The sequence below is a fragment of the Sardina pilchardus genome, chromosome 19 (genome assembly GCF_963854185.1).
Source record: "Sardina pilchardus chromosome 19, fSarPil1.1, whole genome shotgun sequence".
In the NCBI taxonomy this organism is placed as follows: Eukaryota; Metazoa; Chordata; class Actinopteri; order Clupeiformes; family Clupeidae; genus Sardina; species Sardina pilchardus.
Genome location: NC_085012.1, coordinates 26,932,550 through 26,955,950, shown reverse-complemented (window position 1 = coordinate 26,955,950; position 23,401 = coordinate 26,932,550). Strand labels below are relative to the sequence as shown.

The 23,401-nt window shown below is 44.4% G+C and overlaps 1 protein-coding gene across 1 annotated transcript in view; it reads left to right on the top strand.

The window, feature by feature from the left end:
* The window catches only part of reck (reversion-inducing-cysteine-rich protein with kazal motifs), a 56,088-nt gene extending 39,048 nt beyond the window's left edge, over window positions 1-17,040 (top strand). The window contains exons 15-21 of the mRNA XM_062521206.1: window positions 572-694; window positions 1,017-1,188; window positions 5,638-5,833; window positions 9,518-9,728; window positions 10,269-10,342; window positions 11,976-12,131; window positions 15,303-17,040. Of these exons, the coding sequence (XP_062377190.1) occupies window positions 572-694; window positions 1,017-1,188; window positions 5,638-5,833; window positions 9,518-9,728; window positions 10,269-10,342; window positions 11,976-12,131; window positions 15,303-15,524 (1,154 nt within the window). The 3' untranslated portion in view covers window positions 15,525-17,040. The remainder of the gene's footprint in view (window positions 1-571; window positions 695-1,016; window positions 1,189-5,637; window positions 5,834-9,517; window positions 9,729-10,268; window positions 10,343-11,975; window positions 12,132-15,302) is intronic.
* The last annotated feature ends 6,361 nt before the right edge of the window (window positions 17,041-23,401 follow it).

Sequence of the window (23,401 nt, the reverse complement as noted above, 5' to 3'; positions counted from 1 at the left end):
GGTACCCTGATGATGAAGTTTATTGGCCTTTCTCTGCTGTTTGTTTGTACTCCTCTTCCATGGGGTTCAGTCACTGTGGGATTTAGTCAGCGCAGATGCATCGTGTCTGGATGCCAGTCACCGGCTCAGACCCCCTAGGTGGTAGCTGTCGGGGAAGCAGAGCCAACCAGGTCCTGTGAATCAGTGGGACTTAGGGAGCCACAGAGATGGTGAACCTTAGCAGAGTCATCAGTAGAGAAGGAGGACACGAAGAAGGACTCTTACACTTCAGCTTTGGTTTTAAATATGTTCTCCATCCAAAAATGTAGCCTCAGAGTGGAAATCTTTGGCTAAAGTGTGTTAAATGTACGTACAGTAGATTGGACATTAAAAGACCTTGTAGGCTAAATGTATGTATGTGTTTGTTCCTATTTGGATGCACACTTCTTTGTTGTTGTATACAGTATATTGTCATGCTGGTGTGTGTGTGTGTGTGTGTGTGTGTGTGTGTGTGTGTGTGTGCAGGTGTACATGTGTGCGTCCACTTCTTTGTCTGAATGTACTCTTATGCTGGTGTCTGTCTGTGTTCCAGGTCATGGGACGTCCTTCCGAGTGGACTGCCACCCGTGTTCCTGCTACGCTGGGGAGACCATCTGCTCCACCCGCCAGTGCCTGAACACAGACAGCTCGGACGAGGACCGCCGACGCTTCACAGGTGAGTGTGTGTCTGTGTGTGCATATGTACAGTATGTGTGTGTGTGCGTGTGTGTGTGTGTGTGTGTGTGTAAGGGAGGGGTTGAGTGAGTGAAAGTATGTGTGTGTGTGTGTGTGTGTGTGTGTGGTCTGTCACATTCATTATATCAAGACCTTTGTCTGTTTTTCTTGGCCTCCCACACAACAACATTTTTTGTAAGGCAATGTACCCTCTCTAATGGCCTTCTGCCACCTTTCTTCCTCTCTTTGTTCTTTCACTCCTTCCCTTTGTCTGCCTCCTTCTCTCTCTCTCTCTCCTTCTCTCTCTCTCCCCCCCTGTGTAGGTCTGCCGTGTGGTTGCCCTAATAACTTCCTGCCGGTGTGTGCCCGTAACGGCCGCACCTACCCCACCGCCTGCGTGGCGCGCTGCATGGGCTTCAACGACAGCGACTTCCACTTTGGCTCGTGCCGCCAAAGCAGACCCTGCTCACCCAACCCCTGCTCCAGGGACAAGATGTGAGACTCACACATACTGTACACACAAAACTGCATCATTAAGTATGCCTATGTCATAATGTTGATAATAATAATGAAATGAATATAATTAAACTAATAAGTAGAGATGCTAACAATAATAGTAGTAATAGGCACAGAATAAAAGTAAAAAGTAGTGTGGCGGGCAGGTCCACTAACACAGAACTGGACAGAGTACTGTCTACTATGTAGGGCACAAGTGCTGTGTAAAAAAACAAACCTTTTCAGTAGAAAAAAAACATATCTTTGTTGTTTTTGGCACGGAGGAAAGTATGGATAAAGCCATCAACAAACACATTATAAATACACTCACACACATAGACACAAACATACAAGCACATATATGCACACATTCTTGCACACATTCTTACACACATACTGAGTTGACAGGTAGGTCGATATCCCTTTGTTCTTTGAAGTCCATTTCAAATTGTGACTGCTGCAGTTAAACTATAATTAGGTGATTCAGATCTCCAATCAGGATAAATGTCTAAGCATAATGCCCTTTTCTTATTTCGGTTCTTAAGACATGGGCCATTTAAAGTTTATTTGACACAGGTGTGTGTGTGTGTGTGTGTGTGTGTGTGTGTGTGTGTGTGTGTGTGTGTGTGTGTGTGTGTGTGTGTGTGTGTGTGTGTTTTGTATGTATGTGGTGGTTTGCATCAAATGATTTAGCAGAGAAAATAAGCCAGTCTCATGCGTACTAACTAAGAGCGCTTTTGCATTCCTCATACACCGAGGCCCTGAATTTCATTACCCATTTAAAGTAGGGGTATTTTGGTTACAGAGACTTCAGTTCATGGTTAAGTGATTTAGGGGCACTTCTGTTATTATCGTACATTACATAAACAACTTTTAAGAGATAAGATATAAGCTTTTCATTCTGTTTTGTGTGTGTGTGTGTGTGTGCGCGTGTGCGTGTGCACGCGCTTGTGTATGCATTCACCTCCATAAAAATTCCATAACATAGAATTATTTAACCTGAATTCCAGCATACATTCCCTAGACAAGCCTCGTGTTTTCTCTGTGAGTGAGTGTGTGTGTGTGTGTGTGTGTGTGTGTGTGTGTGTGTGTGTGTGTGTGTGTGTGTGTGTCTCATGGCAGACAAGCCTCATGTCTTCCTGCTCCCAGTGTGTGTCAGCTCAGGCATGTCTATCCCATAGTGCACCTCTCTGCGCTGCGTAGTCCTCTGGTGCGTCCACTCTGTGGTCAGTCGGACAGCTAGGAGCTGGCCAGGGTGTTTGTTCAGGTGCAACGTGGTGATTTCCTGCTGCACTCAGCCTCCCCCAATCAGGATCAAGATGTTCTGGCACAGGGAGGTGGGGGGTGGATGTGGGGTGTGTAGGTCGTTGAAGAAATATAGGAATGTGTGTGTGTGTGGGGGGGGGGGGGGTGAAGAATATTGTTCTAACCTTGTTCTAACCTCCCGTACGGTTCTAGCGGCCGTTGACAGAAGTAACCCCGTAACTGCTTTTCCAGGATCAGTTTCTGGTTTCTCTTTCATAACGCTGCAGATCAGAGCTGCTGGGTAGAAACCTGAGTCCAGGTCATTGGCCACAGGCACCCTGCAGTTTGCTCAGGCTCAGACTGCCTCCATTCACATGTGTGTTTCCTCACATACACACACACACACACACCCACACACACACACACAGAGAGACAACACAACAGAGAGACTGCTATTTCCAAATGTTCATTTCTCACATGCATAAGCAGACACACACACGCACACACACACACACACACACACACATACACACACACACACACACTATACATCTATACACTCACACAAATACACTTCTTCTAATGTTATGCATTCCGAACTTGTTGCCCACCCCCTCCATCTCCCCACCTCATTCCACCTCACCCCCCTGGAAATATTACATGCAGAGTCATGCATAACACATTGCACAGCCTGTTCAGAAATCCATATGTGTTATGTAAGTGAAATGGTTCAGGTGAATAATTCAGTCCCTATGCGGCTATGAATTTTTGCACGGTTTCTCCCAAGCATCAGCCATTCAGTTAATGCATTCAGTAAATATATGCTGTAAATGTGCTGTTTTGGTTTGTGATGGGCTGGGCAGCGAGTGCACTCAGAGAAGAGACTGTACACTATGTTTTCATAAGGGAGCTACAACACCTAAAAACCATGCAGTGCCATAAACAGCCCGGTTGGCGCTGACGAAAGCTTAATAACTGGCTAATAAGACTTTGGCACTAAGGATTTTGGCAATAATGTCGGCAGTGCTTCTGTTGCATTTTTTGTGGCTGTTCCGATCTGAACCGCAGAACAGCGCTAATAGTGCATGAGATGGATGAATAGTAATAATAAGTTATTATACCATTTTTAATGATAACATTATTTATACAGTAATTTTCTGAATACTTTAGAAAGATTGAAAGTAGCGGTGCAATGTCAAATGTGTTTGAGGAGAGAGGGGCAGCAATGGAAAAGGCTTGGTCGTTCCAAGTCCTGTGTTTGGTCCTGTACGGAGGGCTATGGACGGGAGTTTGGCATCAGAGGAGCAGAGGCTGTGGGAGGAAGGTGTGAGGATGGAGCAGGTCGGTGAGGTGGGAGGGGTTCTACTTCTGGAGAACTTTGGGTGAAGAGAAGAATCTTGGGGTACCGGCAGCCTGTGGAGTTTTTAGAGGTCACGGGTGAAGTGCTTATTAGCTAGTGAGAATGCTAATGTGTTTAACCCATATTCCATACAAATCCAAAGTTATACCAAAAGTAGTTGCTCGTTAAAAACTAGAAAGTGCAAATTATTGCATAGGGTTGCTTTAAAGAGAAACTCCGGTCTAGCAACAACTTAGGATCTGTTTTTGAATGATAGCAAGTGCAAATCTTGGCCTGGGTTCACAAAGGACACCTGAACAACATGAATGGACATTCTGCACACATACATGTACATTCCTCTCCATGTTTAGGACATCAGTTCAATCGGTTTTAGAATGGAGGTCCCAGGCCCTTGCACTTCAGTCCACTCAGCAGCTGTGTGATGTCTCTTGGCCCACGGTGACCTTGGATAAGGACACGATTTGGGTCTATTTGGTGATAGCTGGCGACTGGCGAGGCTTTTAATAGTTTAGTGTGTGTGCTTTCACATAGCAGACCGCAGTGGTTTTCACAGCGGTACTCACAGGAAGAAGCCAAACCTGCTAACGCAAGCAGCACTTCCCATGGAAAGAGAGAAAGAGAGTGAGAGAGAAACAGAGAGGCAAACCCTTCTATGTTCAGACAGGTTCTGTCTTCTAGGATGTACCATAAACCACCACAGAACCTCAATGGGTTCAAACCTACAGCCCCTGGACACAGGGTGCAAGGAGATTAGAACCCACCACTAGCATCTGTTACTGTACACAGACTCATACATAGGCACTATTTGTATGCGTAGGTGGTAGGTGGAGTTTCTGAGTGTCTGTAATAGTTGGTGGCATATTATAATGATAATTTCTTCAAAAGTCGAAACATATTCTCTCAAGACTTTCCCGTTTTAACTTAAGCTTTGTGTACTTAAGTTAAAACGGCACTGAGATGAAATGTGTGGGCAAGCTGTGTTTGTTCCGTGTACAGTATGTACAGTATATATATATATACACTGTATATCATATGGCTCCTTATAAATAATGTTGAAGTGTCACATTTGACATCATCTCTCTTCCAGCAGCATGCTGATTAGATTGATATGAAATGTCACTCTTGTTTTCTCACTCTGAGGCAGTGGTTAAGGATTTGGGCTAGCATACAGCAGCAGCAGAAATGTTGTGAGTTCAATTCCTGGCTTTCACTATTGAGTCCTTGAGCTAGGCATGTCACCCTGATTAGCTCTGTGGACAGTGCAACAATGCCCTTGTAATATAATTGACCATCTCTGCTTTGCTAAATGAATAAATGTAAATGTAATCTGTACTACCACTTTCTGGGAGGCTTGAGGATGAGGCTGTTTAGATGTGGGATCTGATTCATTACAGAAGTGGTCGAGATGGAGGGATTTTTAAAGGAACTCTTACATCTCAAAATGTGTCTTGTAATGTTTGTCATGTACAGCTTCATTGGGATTAGAGTAGAGGACAAAGGAGAACTAGCAGATCAACGTTAGCAACAGAAAGAAAATACAATCGGGCCGTCCAACAAAAGTTCTGCTCAAACTTGTTGTGCCTCATCATGCAGCACGGCACTGTGTCGCCTCTCAACAAATTAATCAAACAGATTTTGTTGTTAATGCTCGCTCGCTCGCATGCTGTTAGAACATGGTGTCAGTCATCATCATGGCTTAACACATGTCCAAGATGTACTCCATTGTCTCAGACGTTGCGTACGATAAGAGATAAGACATTGCCGGATTATTAAGATGTACAAATCTAAATGTCTTTGTGTGATTTTTGTGTTTTTTTTTCTTGGGAAATTCCACCCCCTGCCAGATGTGTACCCAGGAAGAGAGTGTGCCTCACAGACACGTCCGAGTTTCCATGCCAACAATACGAGTGTGTGAGTAGGCCGTCCAGTTGTGGCAAGAACCAGCTGGACCCTGTGTGTGACACCGAAAACATGGAGCACCCCAACCAGTGTGTGCTCAACCAGAGAGGCAAAACCCTGGCCTACATGGGCCACTGCCAGGTACTCTCACCACCTGCCACCAGGGGGCACTGTTTCACAAGGGGAATGAGAGAGGTCCAGAGAGTCCTCACTACATACATACATACATACATACATACATACATACACATACATACTGTGTGTGTCAGAGCGCATGTGCACATATTGCCTGTTGATCCTCAAATGTTTTGTGTGTGTGTGGGGCGGGGGGAGGGGGGGTCATAGGGTCTTTAGAAGAACATTATGAAAATAGTGGATGTTGTACATGGTAGGCTAGGACATAGACATGGCATCTAATAGCCTACTGCTGGTTTGCTTTGTCTAATTTATGAATGTCCCTCAGCTGTGTTTTTTGTTGATCATCTTTTTGACTTTGCATGAGGTAAGGAGAGATGTTACCATCAGTGAATATGACAAATGCATCACTGATCACTGGGAGCATAGTAAGAGTTATTACTCTCAGGTGTATTTCTACTGATATTTCACCAGGGGGCGCCACTCCCCATAGAAAATGGGGAGGGCAACTCTGGATTCAGCTGTAGCGATCTGTGATGCGAATGGGCTGAAGAGCATTTAAGGACAGTGTAGAGATAAGGCAGATCCTATGACTATGGCATAGTAGTAGGTGAAGTTATACCGTGCAAAGCACCACGGCATCCTAAGGAATAGAGAATGCTCGGCACTTGTGCCTGTTAATTGTGCCGCGTGTGTGTGTATCCTGTTTTGCATGAGATAAATGTGTGAGGGCATTATGTCAGAGCACAATAGTATGTAGTGTGCGTTGGCGTAGGCATGGTGTGGCAAACCCTACTACGCTGTTGTGAGAGGAGAGCTGTATCCCCAGCAGTACCAGCGCTGAGTGAAAAGGGCAATGCTGTTTCTTTTGTCAGCAGTGAAAGGTCATACGGTGCCTGGTTGGGGGGTTCACCTTAGTGTGTTTATGGAAGGTCAAAGGTCATGAGTTGGCAGGATGTCAGTAGGGGGTTGGGGCAGGCTGCAGAGTGTGTGTAGTGGAGGGGGGGGGGGGGGTAACGGTGAAGAGAGGGAGGAAGGTGAAGAATGGAAAGGAAAAGAGAGAAGAGGAGAGGGAAATGGAATGGGAGGCGAGGTGGAGAGATTTGAAATACTTGTTTATTGAACCAGTATTTTAATCTTTTCATGACTATAATTATTGCATTACTGCATTTCAACATCCAACACAGTGAACCTGTCAAACCCTTAGATTAAAAAGTAAACAGAAATACAGCCCTTATTATGCCAGCCCCCATGCTGAGAGGAGAATAGAGGAGAGGAGAGGAGAACGGCAGCGAAGAGAGAAACGCGGAGAGGAGAGGAGAGGAGAGGAGAGGAGAGGAGAGGAGAGGAGAGGGAGAGGGAACCCATTCAGCTGCTGAAGCTGTTCTGACGTACAGGCTGAAACTGCAGTCAGCACACAACACATTTCCAGTTGCAGCCCTCTCACTCCAGCAGCAAATAAGCAGGCAGGCAGGCAGGGGCTCTGTAGGGGAGAGAAAGCTCATGAAGAGAGTTTTTTAGAGGGGCGGAAAATATATACCAGCTGTACACACACACACACACACACACACACACACACACACACACACATGCTGACATACATATACACACAGCACACACATGCTGACATATATACACACACGCACATACATGCACACACACACACACACATACACAAGCACCCCCCCCCCAACACACGCACACACACACACACACACACACACACACACACACACACACACACACATAAGCACACACACCACCCCAAAACTCACACACACACACACACACACACACACACACACACACAACCCCCAAACACACAACACACACACACACACACACACACACACACACACACACACACATAGCAGGTCCTGACCTTAAGCACAGGCACACTGTGTATTGGTGGCTTTAATAGTCGGCTGGGCCTTTGAGCAGGAAATGGATCCCCCAGTGAAATGTGGCCGCGCTCGTTGTGTATAGTATTGCCAATTAGGCTCTTTTGTGGCTCGCCTTTCAAGTCTTTGCCTTGATAGAATGTCAAAGCCGACCACACTCCCACTCCCGCTCACACATCACACATGGCATGGCACACACACACACATACACACACACTCTCACACACGCATAGACAGAGACAGACAGACAGACACACACACACACACACACACACACACACACAGAGAGAGAGAGAGAGAGAGAGAGAGAGAGACGCACACACACACACACTTTTAAACTCTCTGAAATCTATGCTGGCACAGAAAGGGGCTGCTATGCCCAAACAGACACACTCAAACACAAGCATGATATGAATGTGCCATTGTACTCCCCTGCCACTAGGTGGCAATACTAAATAATTTGAAAAGAATACGGATTCTTTTTGAGGATTAAAAAAAGCGGCACTCAACAGACTTGAAAAGTTCTCAGTATTTTATACACTGATTATATATCAATATAGAGATATATAGCTTGTGAGCTGCTGAAAGTTTATATTCTGAGATTTGTTGGCACTCAGAAAGTTCTGGTTTCTACTAAACAACCCTTGAACCCACTTTACACTTATGTACACACACACACACACACACACACACACACACTGGCACACAAACAAACAGGCATGCCCTCGCTCCAACACTCCCACACAAACAGACACACACACATTCTCTCCACTTCAGTGTGCTGCTCTTGGTGTGTCGTTGAGAGGCATCGTCGTAGAAACGAGGTATATCAGGTGGCACGGTCATTAGCCTCCACTTCAGTGGTGGTGTCTGGTCTCTAGCAAGCGCAATCAAATCGTTTATGTGGTTTATGTACCAAGACAAAGTTACTCCCAAGACACATTGACACGCACATGCACACACAGACACACACACATACACACACAAGCAGACATGTACACAGACACACACACATGTCATGTGCTCATACATGCCATGTGGATGCACACTTGCACACACACACACAGAGAGACACACACATGCACATGCACGCACGCACGCACACACACACACACATTCAGTAGAGTTTTTATGAGGAGCGGGAGCTCCTGAGGCAGCAGAGTTGGGCGTGGGGGAGAGGGGGGGGGGGCATCGATTGGTTTGGCAGCAGCACTCTCGGGGGCAGTGGCATTGGCAGGGTGCGGCCCGTACACCCACACGCCATCAGGAGCGGGAGGGGGAGGATGATGGAGAACGTCTCTGTAAGGGCAATCAGTTTAACATCGCATTTAAGAAGTCAACACTCAGACACACACTCTTGCTCTATATCTCTCCTTCTCTTCTCCTCTCTCACTCTCTTTCTTTATTTCTCTCTCTCTCGTTCGCTCTCACCCCCCTCTCCCTTACACACACACACACACCCTTGAAGAAATGCACTGATAAGCTCTCAGGATGAGACAAAACAGCAGAATTCTTCATATAATGCTCGTAGCAATGTAAAATCCGCTGCATTCCTTGCGGTCCAGACCCTCTCCAGCTGGTCTGTGAAATGCCTTTCATTCGTTTCATTGGGTGCCTCTCATTTGGTCTTTTATACATCCTCCCTTCCTTCCTCGATCCTCGTCCTCACTGATCTAGATAGAGAATGATGGGGAGGCAACAAATGGGATAGTCTATCCAGTGTTAGTTATAGATCAGTGGGATCGAGGAGAGTGTTTGAGAGCCGCCAATTGCGTGTGTGACCCCACAGGACGCGTGCAGGAAGTCCCAGGAGGTGTGCGGGCACAACGGCGAGACCTACAGCACCATCTGTGAGGCGTACTCGGACCGCGTCGCCATGGACTACCACCGGCCCTGCTACGCCGTGGGGGCGGTGGCCGAGTTCCCCTCCGACTCGGGCTGCAACCCCAAACACTGCCCACCCCTCTCCACCAAGGGCTGCAAACCGGTCACTCCCCCAGGTGAGGCAGCTTGTGTGTGTGTGTGTGTGTGTGTGTGTGTGTCCGTCCTGCTGTGCATCTGAGAGCTGATATGCCGTGCAATGTGTTGTTGCTTCAATAAAGCATCTACATAAGACACATAAGACAGGTGGCAGATGGTTTATCTAAACAGATGATAGTGTTTAATGCATCGTCTAATGTGAGGTGTACTGTATGTGTATGTTTGTGTATGTACTGTATGTGTGGACATGTCCGAGAGTCCCTCCTCTCCTCACACGATATCAACTGGACATGGACATTAAATCAAGCGCACACCACAAACTTTGTCTCTAACCTGACTAGCCCTCTTCTCCTTCCCTTCACCATACCTCACCAAGGTTGTGGACAGGAAGCAGGGGAGATAGATCTGCAGGTTTCCAGCCTGAGCTGCCGGGCGAAATCCAAATTCGCCGGCAGGTCAGGCAGGGTTCACCCTTTTTTGTATGTTGCTTTGGATAAAGGAGTCAGCTAATAGACGACTAAGTGTGAATGTAATGTATGTGTTTACATGTGTGTTCTCAGGTGCTTGTTGTCCTTTGTGCGCTGGAATGCTACAGATTCTTTGGAACAAACAGCAGATGAATGCTTTTGCCAAGGTTAGTATCCTTTTCTCTCATTCTCTATCTTGTCATCCTTCTCTCTCTCCATATCTCTCTCCTTTACTGAGTATCATTTCCTCACCTCAGTTTCTCTCTACTCCTTCATAATGTCTTCATTTTAATTCAAATTCATTTTAAAAAACACTTCCTTGAGGAAAAGTTTTTTTAGAACATCTCTCCCCAAGCTGCAGGTATATTTCTGCCATTAGTTTGTTGTGAGCGTAGAACTGGGAGCTATCATCTCCCCGGCTGTATGTGGAGGTGGTTCTAAATGGACAGTCATATCCTTGCTGTTGCAGCAACACTTTGAATGAAAAGATTTCTTGCCAATTTTATGACTAGTAAAATACACACCTGTGACAAGAACTAATGACTATATTTTCCACCCACTCAGTAGGGAATAGCAGCAGACACAAGTGACATCTTTACAGTGTTGAGTCTTTTGGAGAGCTACCACCAAGGATGTTCACAAATAACCGTTTAGAGCCCATTTCATGCAGTTCCAAAGACACTCAGTAGCCTCCATAACCATCAGCTTACAGACAAATCTATTCTTTCCAGTCCTTTTCAGGTAATAACCATTCCATGTCTGGGACCTTGAGCTAGATAGACAGCATAAACTGATTAGCTCACTCTTGTGTGCTCATTTTAAGTAATCCAATCATCAATTGATGTGAGTCCTTTAAAGTCCTCCCATTCATGAGCTGGTTGAGCTGAGCTGAGCTGAGCTGCTCTCTGTAAGTGAAAGCTGTCTCTGTCCCACCTGCCTTCTCCCTGTTTCAGCTGTCTGGATCTGTTTGAAGTAGCAGAAGTTCTGGGTTTATTGCCTTCACTCTTTCCAGCAGGAGCATGTGGATCTCCATTGCACCATTTTGTTGGGAATCAATCAGAGCAAATGTAACACTTGTTACAAGCATTTTGTCAGCAATGATCAATCATGAAAACGTCCTTCAACTTTGTCCTGAATGAATTTCAATTTACTCAAACCAGATGGGCTGTATTACTTGACGTTTTTGTAAAGTTTGAGTTTTTGAGCTTTGTTGAGAAACAGTGTTTTTAAAAAGTTTTGTTCAATCCTGATCTAGAGTGTCTCATCTCCAGATTTCCCCCTCTCCTCCACTGGACTAGACCCTGGAATCAGATTAAGGGTCTGGCCACGAATAATGTAATGGCCCAACTCGAGGGGCGGCAATCAAGCATGCATTTGAAAATCTCACTGCACGCAATTGGATAACACTTCTACAACCAATGTTTACTCTGACTGATTCTGGACTTCGACGCTACAACCAATATCTACTCATTTCAAAAGTTGTAGCGCTGTCGTCATCAGTTTAGCTCGCCCCTGGCCCGCCTATATCAGATACACCGATTTGATTGGTTTCCACAGATGGTTGGTTTAAACGTAACGTGCATCTTTGCTTGTGGCCAGAGTATCTTGCGGACACAATTCAAATTGTGCCCTCAAGAGAACTCTGGATTTCCAGGGTGCTGTCTAATGTGGCCCCCTTCAACTTCCCATTCATGCTCATACACATGAACATGACTTGTGTGTTTTTGTGTGCGTGTGTGTGTGTGTGTGTGTGTGCTTGCGCGTGCTTGTGTGTGTCTGTGTCTCTTACTGGACACTCAGTTGAACCGCAACCAGCCGGTGACGTTAGATGACATCCTGCGGATCCTGCGCCTGCACGTGTCCGTGCCACAGTGTGACATCTTTGGCTACCTGAGCATCGACTCCGAGATCGTCATCCTCATCGTGCCTGTGGACCAGAAGCCCACACCTCTACAGGTACACTACAGCAGGAGAGAGGGAGAGAGAGAGAGAGAGAGAGAGAGAGAAAGAGAGAGAGAGACTGAATACAGGGAAACACATGATTTTGGGTCTAGAGTCTAATATGCTGTGTTTCTACTTTCCTCTCTTTCTCTTTCTGTTCTTTGCCTTTCACTTCACTTTCTCTTTCTATCACTCTGTATATGTCTACTGACACTACTGCAGACACTCTCATCTCAATCTAAACCAAATAATGAGATGCAAATATCCATCAGATAAAAAGCATTACAAAACACACACACATCTTTATAGATGAGTGAGTGTGAGTGAGTGAGTGAATGAGTGAAAGAATGAGTTTTGTTTTTGGCGGCCTGTTTTAGTTTTAGTTTTAGTCTAGTCTTTGTGTCAATCTGTCATTTTAGTTTGTATTAGTTTTAGTCACATTCATACTCTTTTTAGTCTATTCAAGTTTCAGTCGACTAAAAGTCTGAGAATTTTAGTATTATTTTAGTCTAGATTTTAGACTTTTTTCATCTAGTTTTAGTTGACGGAAACTGATGTCTTGTTTTAGTCAGTGAAAATTGGATTTTAGTATATTTTTATTAATGCAATTCTATTTAAAGGGATAGTTCCTCCACAGACTGTTCAATTTACTGTCTGGGTTTTTATTGGCAGGCTGGCAAATGCGTTGACTTGCGCTAGCCTAGCATCAGCGAACCTAGAAGGACTGGATGAAATGCAGAGAAAACGTAGTCTGATTTTCACCATACTAAACTCAATCTTGCAGGGTTCACCCAGCCTAGAGAAAACGGTCTCCGCTGATAAATATCACACTGGTTAATTTGGAAATGAGGTCCTATGTCCAAAATTCTGAACTAGATAGATAATGATAGATTTTGTTAATTTTCATGGATTCAAAAATTCTAAATATTATAGGTTAAATTATAAAGCCACTGAATATTGACTGTTGAATCAGGTAGGCCTATGTTACACAGTTAAGTCTCTTTTTCCCCATTAAACCTCCTGTCTCTAGCTAGATGCTTTTGAATTTAACATGGCAAAAATGAGGGCGGTAGTTTCCAGACTGCCTTAGCAGCAATGAAATCACAGCACAAGGCAGGATAGGAACACCCAGGCTAGGACAGCGCCGTCTTTCAGTTTTCCTAGCGTTTTAATAAACTACACATGCGCACTTGTGTGGTTGGTAAGGGATTGTTTTCACTAGTTTTCTTGCAATTCCCACATAACATTAGATAATGTCAGCGCCAGCATCATCTGAACAAAAGCTTACACACTAATCAAGTGCTGGTAAGGAATTGTTTTCTTGCAATTCAAATAACATAACATTAGATAGCCTACTAGGCCAAGGTTACTAGGTTTTGTTTCTGATCGTAGGTGGAATAATTGTATTATTGTATGGTTCTGGATGTCAGATGGCAGAGCCAGCATCAGCTGAACGAAAGCGTACACACTAATCAAATCTGCAGCTAGGCTTACTTGTTAACATTTGAATCTGAAGTAGCCTAGATCTACATGCGGAGGTGAGATAAGTAAGTGCGAAGTTGAACTGAGAGAGTTGCCTTCTAACGTAACGGACTGAATGTAACCTATATTTTCTTAGCTGCTATTAGAACGATAGGCTCATCTACCTTTGCTACATGATCAGATATTATCAGATGAGTGAGAGAAGCACCGGATATTTGACCAACAGGCCCACGTGAGAAATGATACTCCGGTTCCTCTGGTAGCCTGCAGACTGTGCTACCTGACACGCCTCTGAAGTGAGACACAGGAAAATAGCCTACTGCAAAATAATAATAACGCGAAGAAACGAGACAAAATATTGTTATAACATAACATTCCTGACGTTTTGGTCAACGAAAATTAAGACACATTTTAGCATAGTTTTTATTTTGTAAACCACAATTTAGTCTCGTTTTTATTCGTCGACGATATTACAATAGGCATATACATTTTATTATAGTCATCATCACATGGCCAGCATTTGCATTGCGTCTCGTCTCGTTTTCCTCACGTGATAAAGGTTCGTTGGCGACGATATTTAGTCATAATTTTCATTGACGAAAGCAAGAATGACTACAGACATGATGGAGTGAATGAGTTAATAATTGATCATAGAAATTGATTGATTGAATGAATGAGGTGTGATATTAGCCAACTATAGTTGAGTTGCCTAGTGAAGGCCTATCCGTCGAATGCAGTAGGTCTTCTTTTCCTTCGGTCCCTTCCTCTCGTACTCTTTTTCTCTCTGTCTGTCTGTCTGTCTCTGAGTTGACAGTGGCAGTGATAGCAGCAGCTTTCACCTGAACCAGCTGAATAATGAGCTGTAAATTGCGAAGACCATTTCAAAAATATTTTGCCCTCTCTAACTGTCTCGGTCTACCGGCCTCTTCCTGTGTCCTCAACATCTTTTCTCTCTAAAGAATATGAGCTGATTAGCTAGAAGACAACAGTTGGATGAGTACATCTGCGGAAATGTTGTCATTCTTTACTTTTAAAAAAACTTTTAAAAATAGTTTTCGAGGCTTGAGCTTGTGTGTGTGTGGTGCTGTGTGCTACCACACAGGGAGGCCATTTACACAAGTGTCCCTTCTAGTTCCACTAATTGCCACAGAAATATCTGCCAGAGGAGCAGCACTTGCCATAGCACCCTAATTAAATAATTCCCCCATCTACTATGTGCAAACATAAGTGTAGGGTTATTAATTAGATTACTCCAATCAGTCAAGTGATTATTCGTCTAGTATGACTACCAGTTGAAAGAGGAAATGATAGTGTGTAGGTGTGTGTGTGTATGTATTTTCTATTTCGCCTGTGTGTCTCTCTCACTGCGTGTGTGTCTGTGTGTGTGTGTGTGTGTGTGTGTGTGTAGGGCCTATAGCTAAATGGGAGTTTTCTCTCTATCGCCGTGGGCTTGCTGTGAGGAGCTTAAGCTCTCATTGTCCACAAAGCACCTTGAGCCTCTGCTCATTACCGCTGTGTTGTGAACAAGCACAAGCCAAGAGCAGTGGCAGTGTTCAGATATCAGCCTCAGGTTGAGTGCGAGTGGTGAGGGTGAAATCTGAATGGGATATTTTCAGGTTTTATGATGCAATATTCACTGATTTAATGGTCACTCTTTGTGTCGCTCCCCACCACCACCCCCACCACCTACCTCTCCTGCCACAGATCGAGGCGTGCAGCAAGGAGGCGGAGAAGATCGATTCTCTCATCAACTACGGCAGCCCCACGCTGGTGTCGCACGTGCCCCTCTCCGCCTTCCTGACGTCGGAGGTCAAGGTGTCCACCATCAGCTCCTCGGCCCTGCGCGCCGCCAGCCCCCTCCCTCTCTGCCTCCCCCTCTCCCTCGCCCTCCTCCTGCTGCTCCTCACGTTGGCTGGAGTGCCGTGAGGCCACTAGTCTTCTTCCTCTCCCAGCTCCCTTCCACCTCCTCCTTTCCCTCCCCCTTCCCCTTCTCCTTCTCCTTCTCCCCCACCAGAAATAACCTCACTCCCTGCTCCAACACCCGGTTGCCTAGCAACACGACCGTGTGTGCCTGACCTCTGACCCTTTGCGGTCGCCGCGGGTGACGGGAGGGTTCCAGCCTGTTCCAGCCTTTTGACAATCACTATAGAAGCCCGACGAGGACAATCAGAATCAGCTTTTTTTTTAAAAATAGAAATGAAACAATCAAACTGAATAAACCATGTGGGGACTGGGGAAAGTAGTAGTAGAGGCCGCCATTTTGTCTTCTTCCTATAGAGCAAGTTAAGGGCAGGCAGAACTCCTCTGTGCTGCTCTGTGACGCTCAACTCTAGGCCAGATGCTCTTCCCTTCTCTGAGGAGAGGGAGATGGAAAGAGAGAAAAAACACAGGTAGAAAAGAGAGGGATAGAGATAGAGAGAAAGGGGAAAAGAGTGGCCAGGTGGCTGGATTTCTCTAAGGGGTGTGGGGGGGAAGACAAATTTGTCTCCCCGTACGACATCTGTCCTGGTCATTTGGGCGTCATCAGTGCTTAACCCTCGGCCCCAACTCCCCTCCCCCTTGCACCCACCTCTCTTGCACGTGTCTCTATGTAAATACGAGGGTCGAGAGATGCTGTGTTTGAACTGGAACAATTGGACAGGAAAATCATTCCACCCCCATAAGCTTAAAGACAGACAAAAAAGGGATCTTTGTTGTTCCTCTGTGTAGAAAAAGATAATTCACGAAGGAAGAGGAGCCATTTGTTAGTGAATATGACAATCATTGCTTATCCACTAGTGGGTAATATCAACAGTATATATATAAATATATATATAAATATATATCTGTAAAAAATCCTATATGAAGTAATGCAAAAATGTAATGTATGAATTAATGAAATAGGAAAATGTTTTATTTTGTTCTAAAATGAAGAAGCTCAGATCACGATGTGCCATGTTTTAAATGTTATTCTTGCATGACAATTATGAAGGATTTTTGTTTTGTTTTGTTTTTTTTTGTCCTGAATGTATTGTGTTCTGCGTCTTTGTCCTTGTGTCCATGTCCTTGTCTTCTTCTTGTCTTAATATGTTTTTTATCAAACTGCCTATGACACATGAAGTCCCCCTCCCCCCCTCCCCTACCTTATCGACAGTATTATTGTGCCAGGGCAGCTGAATTGCAACAGATCCTCTAATGTTATCTTATCTCTCTTCTTTTCTGCTCTTTGTTTTTGCTTTGTTCTGTTTGTTTTCTGTTTTGTTGTTTGACATTTCCTGTCATATTTTGTACTACATTAAATGTGTTCATATTTGCCAACATGAGTGGAGTGCGTAAGAGGTTGTTCTGGCTGCTCAGCGCGCTTTTAAATTTCGCCAAGTGGCTCGTGATTTTAAACGGCTCCTTGCAATGTGTTGAAACGCCAAGAGAATGCATATTTTATAAAGCATAAAGCCTGACTGTGGACAGAGTGCTGTGTCTGGTGTGTTGCATCATACAGATTTCATAATAATTGCTTTCGCAGTGCTGGATCTTATTCCAGGCAGATGGTGGAATGTCTCCTTGGACATCGGCAACCTCAAAATGTAAAACACATATGCATCCTCTCTCTCTCTCTCTCTTCTCCTCTCTCTCTCCTTCTGTCTCTCTCTCTCTCTCTCTCTCTCTCTCACACACACACTCACACAAACACACACACACACGCACACACACACACACACACACACACACACACATACACAAACAATTACACACAATACAATTACACACCTTATTACACAACTCAAGCACATTATGGGTATTATAATTGATACACACACACAAAAAAAACATATGTGTGAATACATATATTAAATACCTTTTAGTGCTGTCCCTGGTATCACTGTGTGTCTGACTGTCAAATGTAAGTACCTACAGTATAGAGACTCTGGAGTCTGGACTGAAGGGTTCATGTCAGAACACATGCTCAAGGCTTCATCCTCAAGCGAGCTGCATTGCAGCAGGCTGGCTTATGCAACGTAAAGACCTGAGCTTCTGCTGACTGCCATCAGGCAATCAGTGAATAGTGGACTGAATATTGCTTGCCTTTTGTTATTCACAAACATGACGGCAGGTCCTGACAGTGAAAAAGGGGGTTCATGTGAGGGGAGAGGAGACTCATGAAAAACTTGGTTCTCATACATATGGATCATATAGATTTTCTTGAATTGCAGTAGGCTATTCCATTTTCACCCTGTATCTTTTTCACATCCTGACCAGCAGGGGGCCTTACAAAAAGTGAGCAAACGTCATTATTATGGGCTGTGTGTGTGTGTGCACACGCACGCATGCGTTCGTGCGTGTGTGTCTAATTCTTGATATCAATCAAATTACTAATTTTCCAATATGCCAGAAATAATATAGTGAGCAGTTTGTGTTTGTATACTTGTTTGCAATGGGCACTTCTCAAATAGCAAAAAGATGAACATCTCTTTCTGCAAATTTATCCACCAAAACAAGAAACAAGTCTAAGATGCCAATGCCATTTTCTTTGATGTCACCCACTCCCACCCACAGAGAATTTGACATTAGTTTACATGATTTAGTCCTCAGACCAGTTATGACCAGGGTTTTGTAGTAACACGTACAACAGCTCCTAATTTACCATCTACAGTAAAAGTTTTGCTTCAGGTCTGCCACATATAACTCAGTTACTGAGATGCACTAAAACACATAAACCATGTTGTAAGTTCATCTGACATAACTACGAAAATGACAATACCCATTAACCATTTCCAAACATCCTGTAGGCAATTAGCATATTGTCACATGTTGCATATGCTCCCCCTGTGAGTCGGTTATATCCCTCATTCAGGGTAATATATGAATCCCTTATGGCTGATGCACTAGGCCCTCACAGTTCATAGAGTAAAGCATGAGTGACTGTCTGGGCCATGGGCGTGCTGTGCTGCTCTCTCATTCTGTGTGCGCGCCCCGTTTCGTGTGTTTTGATGGGGGCTGCAGGGCCCCCTGAGGCGGTAGGGTGACAGCTACAGACACAGAGGCAGCACCCCCCTTTAAGCGCTAATGGAACGTCACCACCTGTGCACACAGGTAGACACAGAGTCCTGCCCCGAGCCATCTGTGCATATCACATTGTTACTGGGGGAAGGGAAGGGATACGGAAGAGTCCGGAAGGCATGACAGACAGGGAGATTGTGAAAAGGGGTAGCTGACAGGAAGCCAAAGGATGGACAGAGAATTTTGTAGGTATGTCAATGTTGCTATAGGCAACATACTCTTGGAATCTGGTCACAGTTCAGAATAAGAGAATCTTTGTGACAATTTCCTTTTCACAAAGAGCCTACAAACAAAGAAGTGAACAAGACACAGATGTGAGAAAGGGAAAGGGAAAGAGGTACAGAATGGTGAGGCCAAAGACTGTGTGACAAATTAGAGCTTTGCTTTGGCATTTCATTCCTATTGATTACACTTTATGTGCATTGTATCAAGTAATGAAACAGCATGCCTTTGGTTATCTCTTGTAGCCCACAGAGATGTCTGGTTCTCAGTCATAGTCAATAGCCTTAATCAACACGAGGAGCATACTAGAACTGGAACTCTACTTATCTCATTTCACCCCGTAAAGCTTCTCTCTTCTTGCGTGTATGTGAGAGTCCCCAAGTTTTGTTACTGCGTGTTGTGCACAACCGTGTGTGTGTGTGTGTGTGAGTGTGTTTCAGAGAGAGAGCGAGAGAGAAGAGAGAGTGTGGGAGAGTAGGTGTATGTTATGAGCAAGAGAGAAACAGAAAGAGAGAGGGAGCAAATAGTGACAGAAAGGGGACAGAGATGGCAAAAGAGAGAAAGAATCTGTGTGAGTAAGAAAGGGACTGTGTGTGTGTGTGTGTGTGTGTGTGTGTGTGTCTGTTTCAGTTAGGCCTGCTCCAAATGAGACACCAGAGGAACATGTCTGGTTTGGGGGCTGATGTGTTCGCCTCGTCTAGGCCTCGGATCGCTGTCCTCATTTGCATGTCTGCAAGCACTTCCTCAGTATGTCGTAACCCGGTGTGAGCTGAGCAAGTGCACAAGTGAAACTGAAAACTCTTCATGTCTTGAAATGAGAAAGAGAGGGAGAGACAGCGAGAGCGAGTGATAGGGCAAGCACCACGGGTTTACCTCGGAGCTCCTCATTTACCAGGAGAGCATATCTCGTGAATATCTTGTGATAAAAAAAAAGTCCAATAAAGTCAAGCTCCAGAGAGTTCGCCACATAGGAGATGTTATCTGCTAGCAGCTAATTATCTCTGCATTGAAAGTGGCTGAGTGGATCGCTCTTGCCAGCTCTCAGGTCTCTAACAGGAAGCAACTTTAACTCCAACAACTGACTTCAAAAAAAAAAAAAAAAAAACCTCTTCTGCTTTTCAAAATCTTCTGCCATTTTATTTCACCTGAGTGGAAACAAAAATGAAACCATATTTAGGGAATTCAAAATGCGCTCACCTATAGCTTCAAAAAAGATAAAGATGAGAACTGAGGAAACTAATAAATTATTTGTCTGTTGGAGAAAGCTTTGTTTGGATAATGTGGATTCTAAGGGGGAAACAGTGTTGACTTCAAGGGACTTTTTGATGTTTTGCAACAAAGAGTCGGAATAATACAAAAATGTGTCATGAATAATATCAAAGTCGTTAGCTCTGTATTCTCTTCTCGCTGATGTTGTGCCGATATGTCTGCAGGCAGGCTCTCTCTCTAAGTGGAGAAAGCTCTGGGTCTTGAGAAGTGAGCACCATATGCATTTTCATCAAAGCCCTAGCTGAGCATCAGTCTTTTATTCATCTGATGAAATGCTGTCTCCTTAATCCTCATAAACTAAGTCTCATAAAACTCGTTTTGGGCTCATCCTTGTGGGACTTGTGGGGATCTGCCAAGATGCAGATAATTTTCATGCCCAAAATGATTCAACCTTGTTTTGCTCAGCAGGCATCCGTTTATGCAGTAACCCTAGTGCCTCGTGTATTTGTTTAATTAGAAAACAAATGTGGTACTCTTTCTCAGAACATGTGTTTAGCTTAGAAATTACACACAAGTGTAAAATATTCCCCCAAGTGGGCATATTTCTATTTGGCCTACTTCTCCCAGGTCCCATTCGAGTCTAATAGTGAGCTTCATCTTTTTTTAGGATAACATATTGTAGGCTACAAGGGGTTGCTAGACAGTTAAACAGTGATGGATGCGGCCCTAATACCTGACCCAATCTGACAGCATTTATTTACATTCTGGCTCCCTATTCCTTCTTGTTAAAGTCAGTCATCTCTGTCACATCCATCAGTTCTAATGCGCCATAATGAAACATCCTTCTCTGCCTCTCACTTCCCTGGAGCTTTAGACATTTACAAGATGTCGTGCCAGACATGAAAAAGATGTCAGGAGATATTTTCAGAAATATCACCATGGTGCACTGGACGCTGCTATAACACCATACTGGACTTGATGAAATGTATGTTTTTTATTATTATTATTATTATTGTACCACACCTCCAGGATGTGAGATGAAATTTTCCAGTTATTTCAGAACTGTGCTTTTCATAGTTATTGCTTCTGCTTGCATGAGAATAATTGGGCACAAATTCAATATATACATACAGTGGTTAAATAGAATTGCTGAGGGAGACAAACATGGTCGTGTGTGTGTGTGTGTGTGTGTGTGTGTGTGTGTGTGTGTGTGTGTGTGTGTGTGTGTGTGTGTGTGTGTGTGTGTGTGTGTTTGTGTGTGTGTGTGTGTGTGTGTGTGTCTGTGTGTAAACTTGTAGTCAAGTCACTATGCCCTGAGTCCAGGTTCGAGTCTCCTGTGTTCAAGTCCGAGTCAAGTCCAAGTCATTAAAAAAAATTCAGTCAAGTCCGAGTCGAGTTCACTCCTCATCCAAGTCAAGTCCGAGTCAAGTCCTTATTGGTCAAGTCGAGTCCGAGTTCCACACTAAAGGAAGCATAGTCTACCCGGAACATGATGTGTGATGTATGACATGAAGCAGTAACATTCCATTGCACTAATATTAATACGAAACATAATGTAGATATTAAAAGCATACACCAAATAATATTCTAATGACATATTACAATTATAGCCTAATGACTTTACAAAAAAAGTTGAGTCTTCGTCTCAATTTTCGAGTCTGAATGGTCTGAATGTCCGAGTCCGAGTCCGAGTCCGAGTCATTCAGTGCTCAAGTCCAAGTCGAGTCACAAGTCTCAAATTTAGCTAAAGACTTGGACTCGAGTACTACAACACTACACTATATTGGGTCACTTGCCTTGACTCACATATCAATTTAAGTGAAATCCAATTCTTAATCCATAGGGTTTAATATGATGTTGGTCCACCCTTTGCAGCTAACAGCATCAACTCTTCTGAGAAGGCTTTCCACAAGATTTAGGAGTATGTTTATGGGATTTTTTTTACCATTCTTCCAGAAGCAATTAGTGCTATCAAAATAATGCACTAATCTTGATTAATTAATTACTGAAAGAATAACACGTTAAAAAAATGATGCTGACTATCAGATTTCGTGACCAAGTGCAGTTCTGACTTCAGTGTCTGAAGGAAGCACATATGAGAAAGCACTGCTTGGTCCAGTGAATGGAACATTTTGGATCATTTTGGAACATTTTGGACCACTTCTCTGTGGCAAGTTACACCCAACAAGAATAGGGAAAGGGCGACTCATTTGCTGATATCAGCATAAATGGCCAGATACTACTCCCTCCAAGAATGTGCCATCTTGCTGTTGTGAAAATTCACACAAATGTTCACACAATGTTTCAGCATGAAAACCTAAACTCAGCTCTGTAACAGCATCCAATCAGTGTCCATATAGTCACCAACCCTCAGAATGGACATTCCAACATCAAGTTTGGCAACATGAACTGATAGGAACTAAAGGTAGGTATGTTTGGCAGACAGTGTCACCCTCCCACTCACACTCACAATACATGCACACACACACACACACACACACACACACACACACACACACACACACACACACACGTACACACACATGCATCGCATACACATCACCACCCCTTCAGCCAGCCTGTGTGTGCTGCTCAAACCACACCATGGCCGTGTTCCAGATGGCTGCCCAAAGTGCGACGGTGGGGGATTTTTTGGACCCAGTCACACCCACCAAAAATAGGCAGGCAAGATAACGCAAGCAGTCATCCATGACCTGTGCTGGCTGCTCTCCGCGGCCTCTGCTTGGCCACGGCCACAGCGCAGCAGCCATGCACTGGGACGCAGTCCTCACCACCAATGGCAAGAGCACTTGCCATTGGTCTGTTCCGCAAACACGCAAAATACTGTTGCAATACCCCTCGTCTCAACTCAATTTGGGCAGGTTTGTGTTTTTGCAAGTGTGTGTGTGTGTGTGTGTGTGGGTGGGTGTCTGTGTGTGTGAAAGTCTGAAAGATATCAAACAATAGTGCTATCAATGTCTGTCACAGACCAGGGGTGATGGGGGCTGGGAAGGTCAGATGCTTTGTCCCCCTGTGTGAAGCGTATGGGGGTGGATAGGGAGGTTTTTTGGGGGGGTGTAAAAAAAAAACGACACAAAGACCTTCTGCACACTCAGCCTGAGCGAACGCTGTCATTTTGGCCTCAAATGTTTGTGTCAGTTTCACACATTCACCAAAAATCAGTGGACTATAAACCAAGTAATCTGTACCGGATCGGACCAGTCCAGATGCACTCCAGTTTAGGGCCCATAACCACTCCACAGTCATTGAGCCATGAGACAAAATATTGAGGCACAATGCATGATTAGTGTCTGCATGAGACATGACAGTTTGGC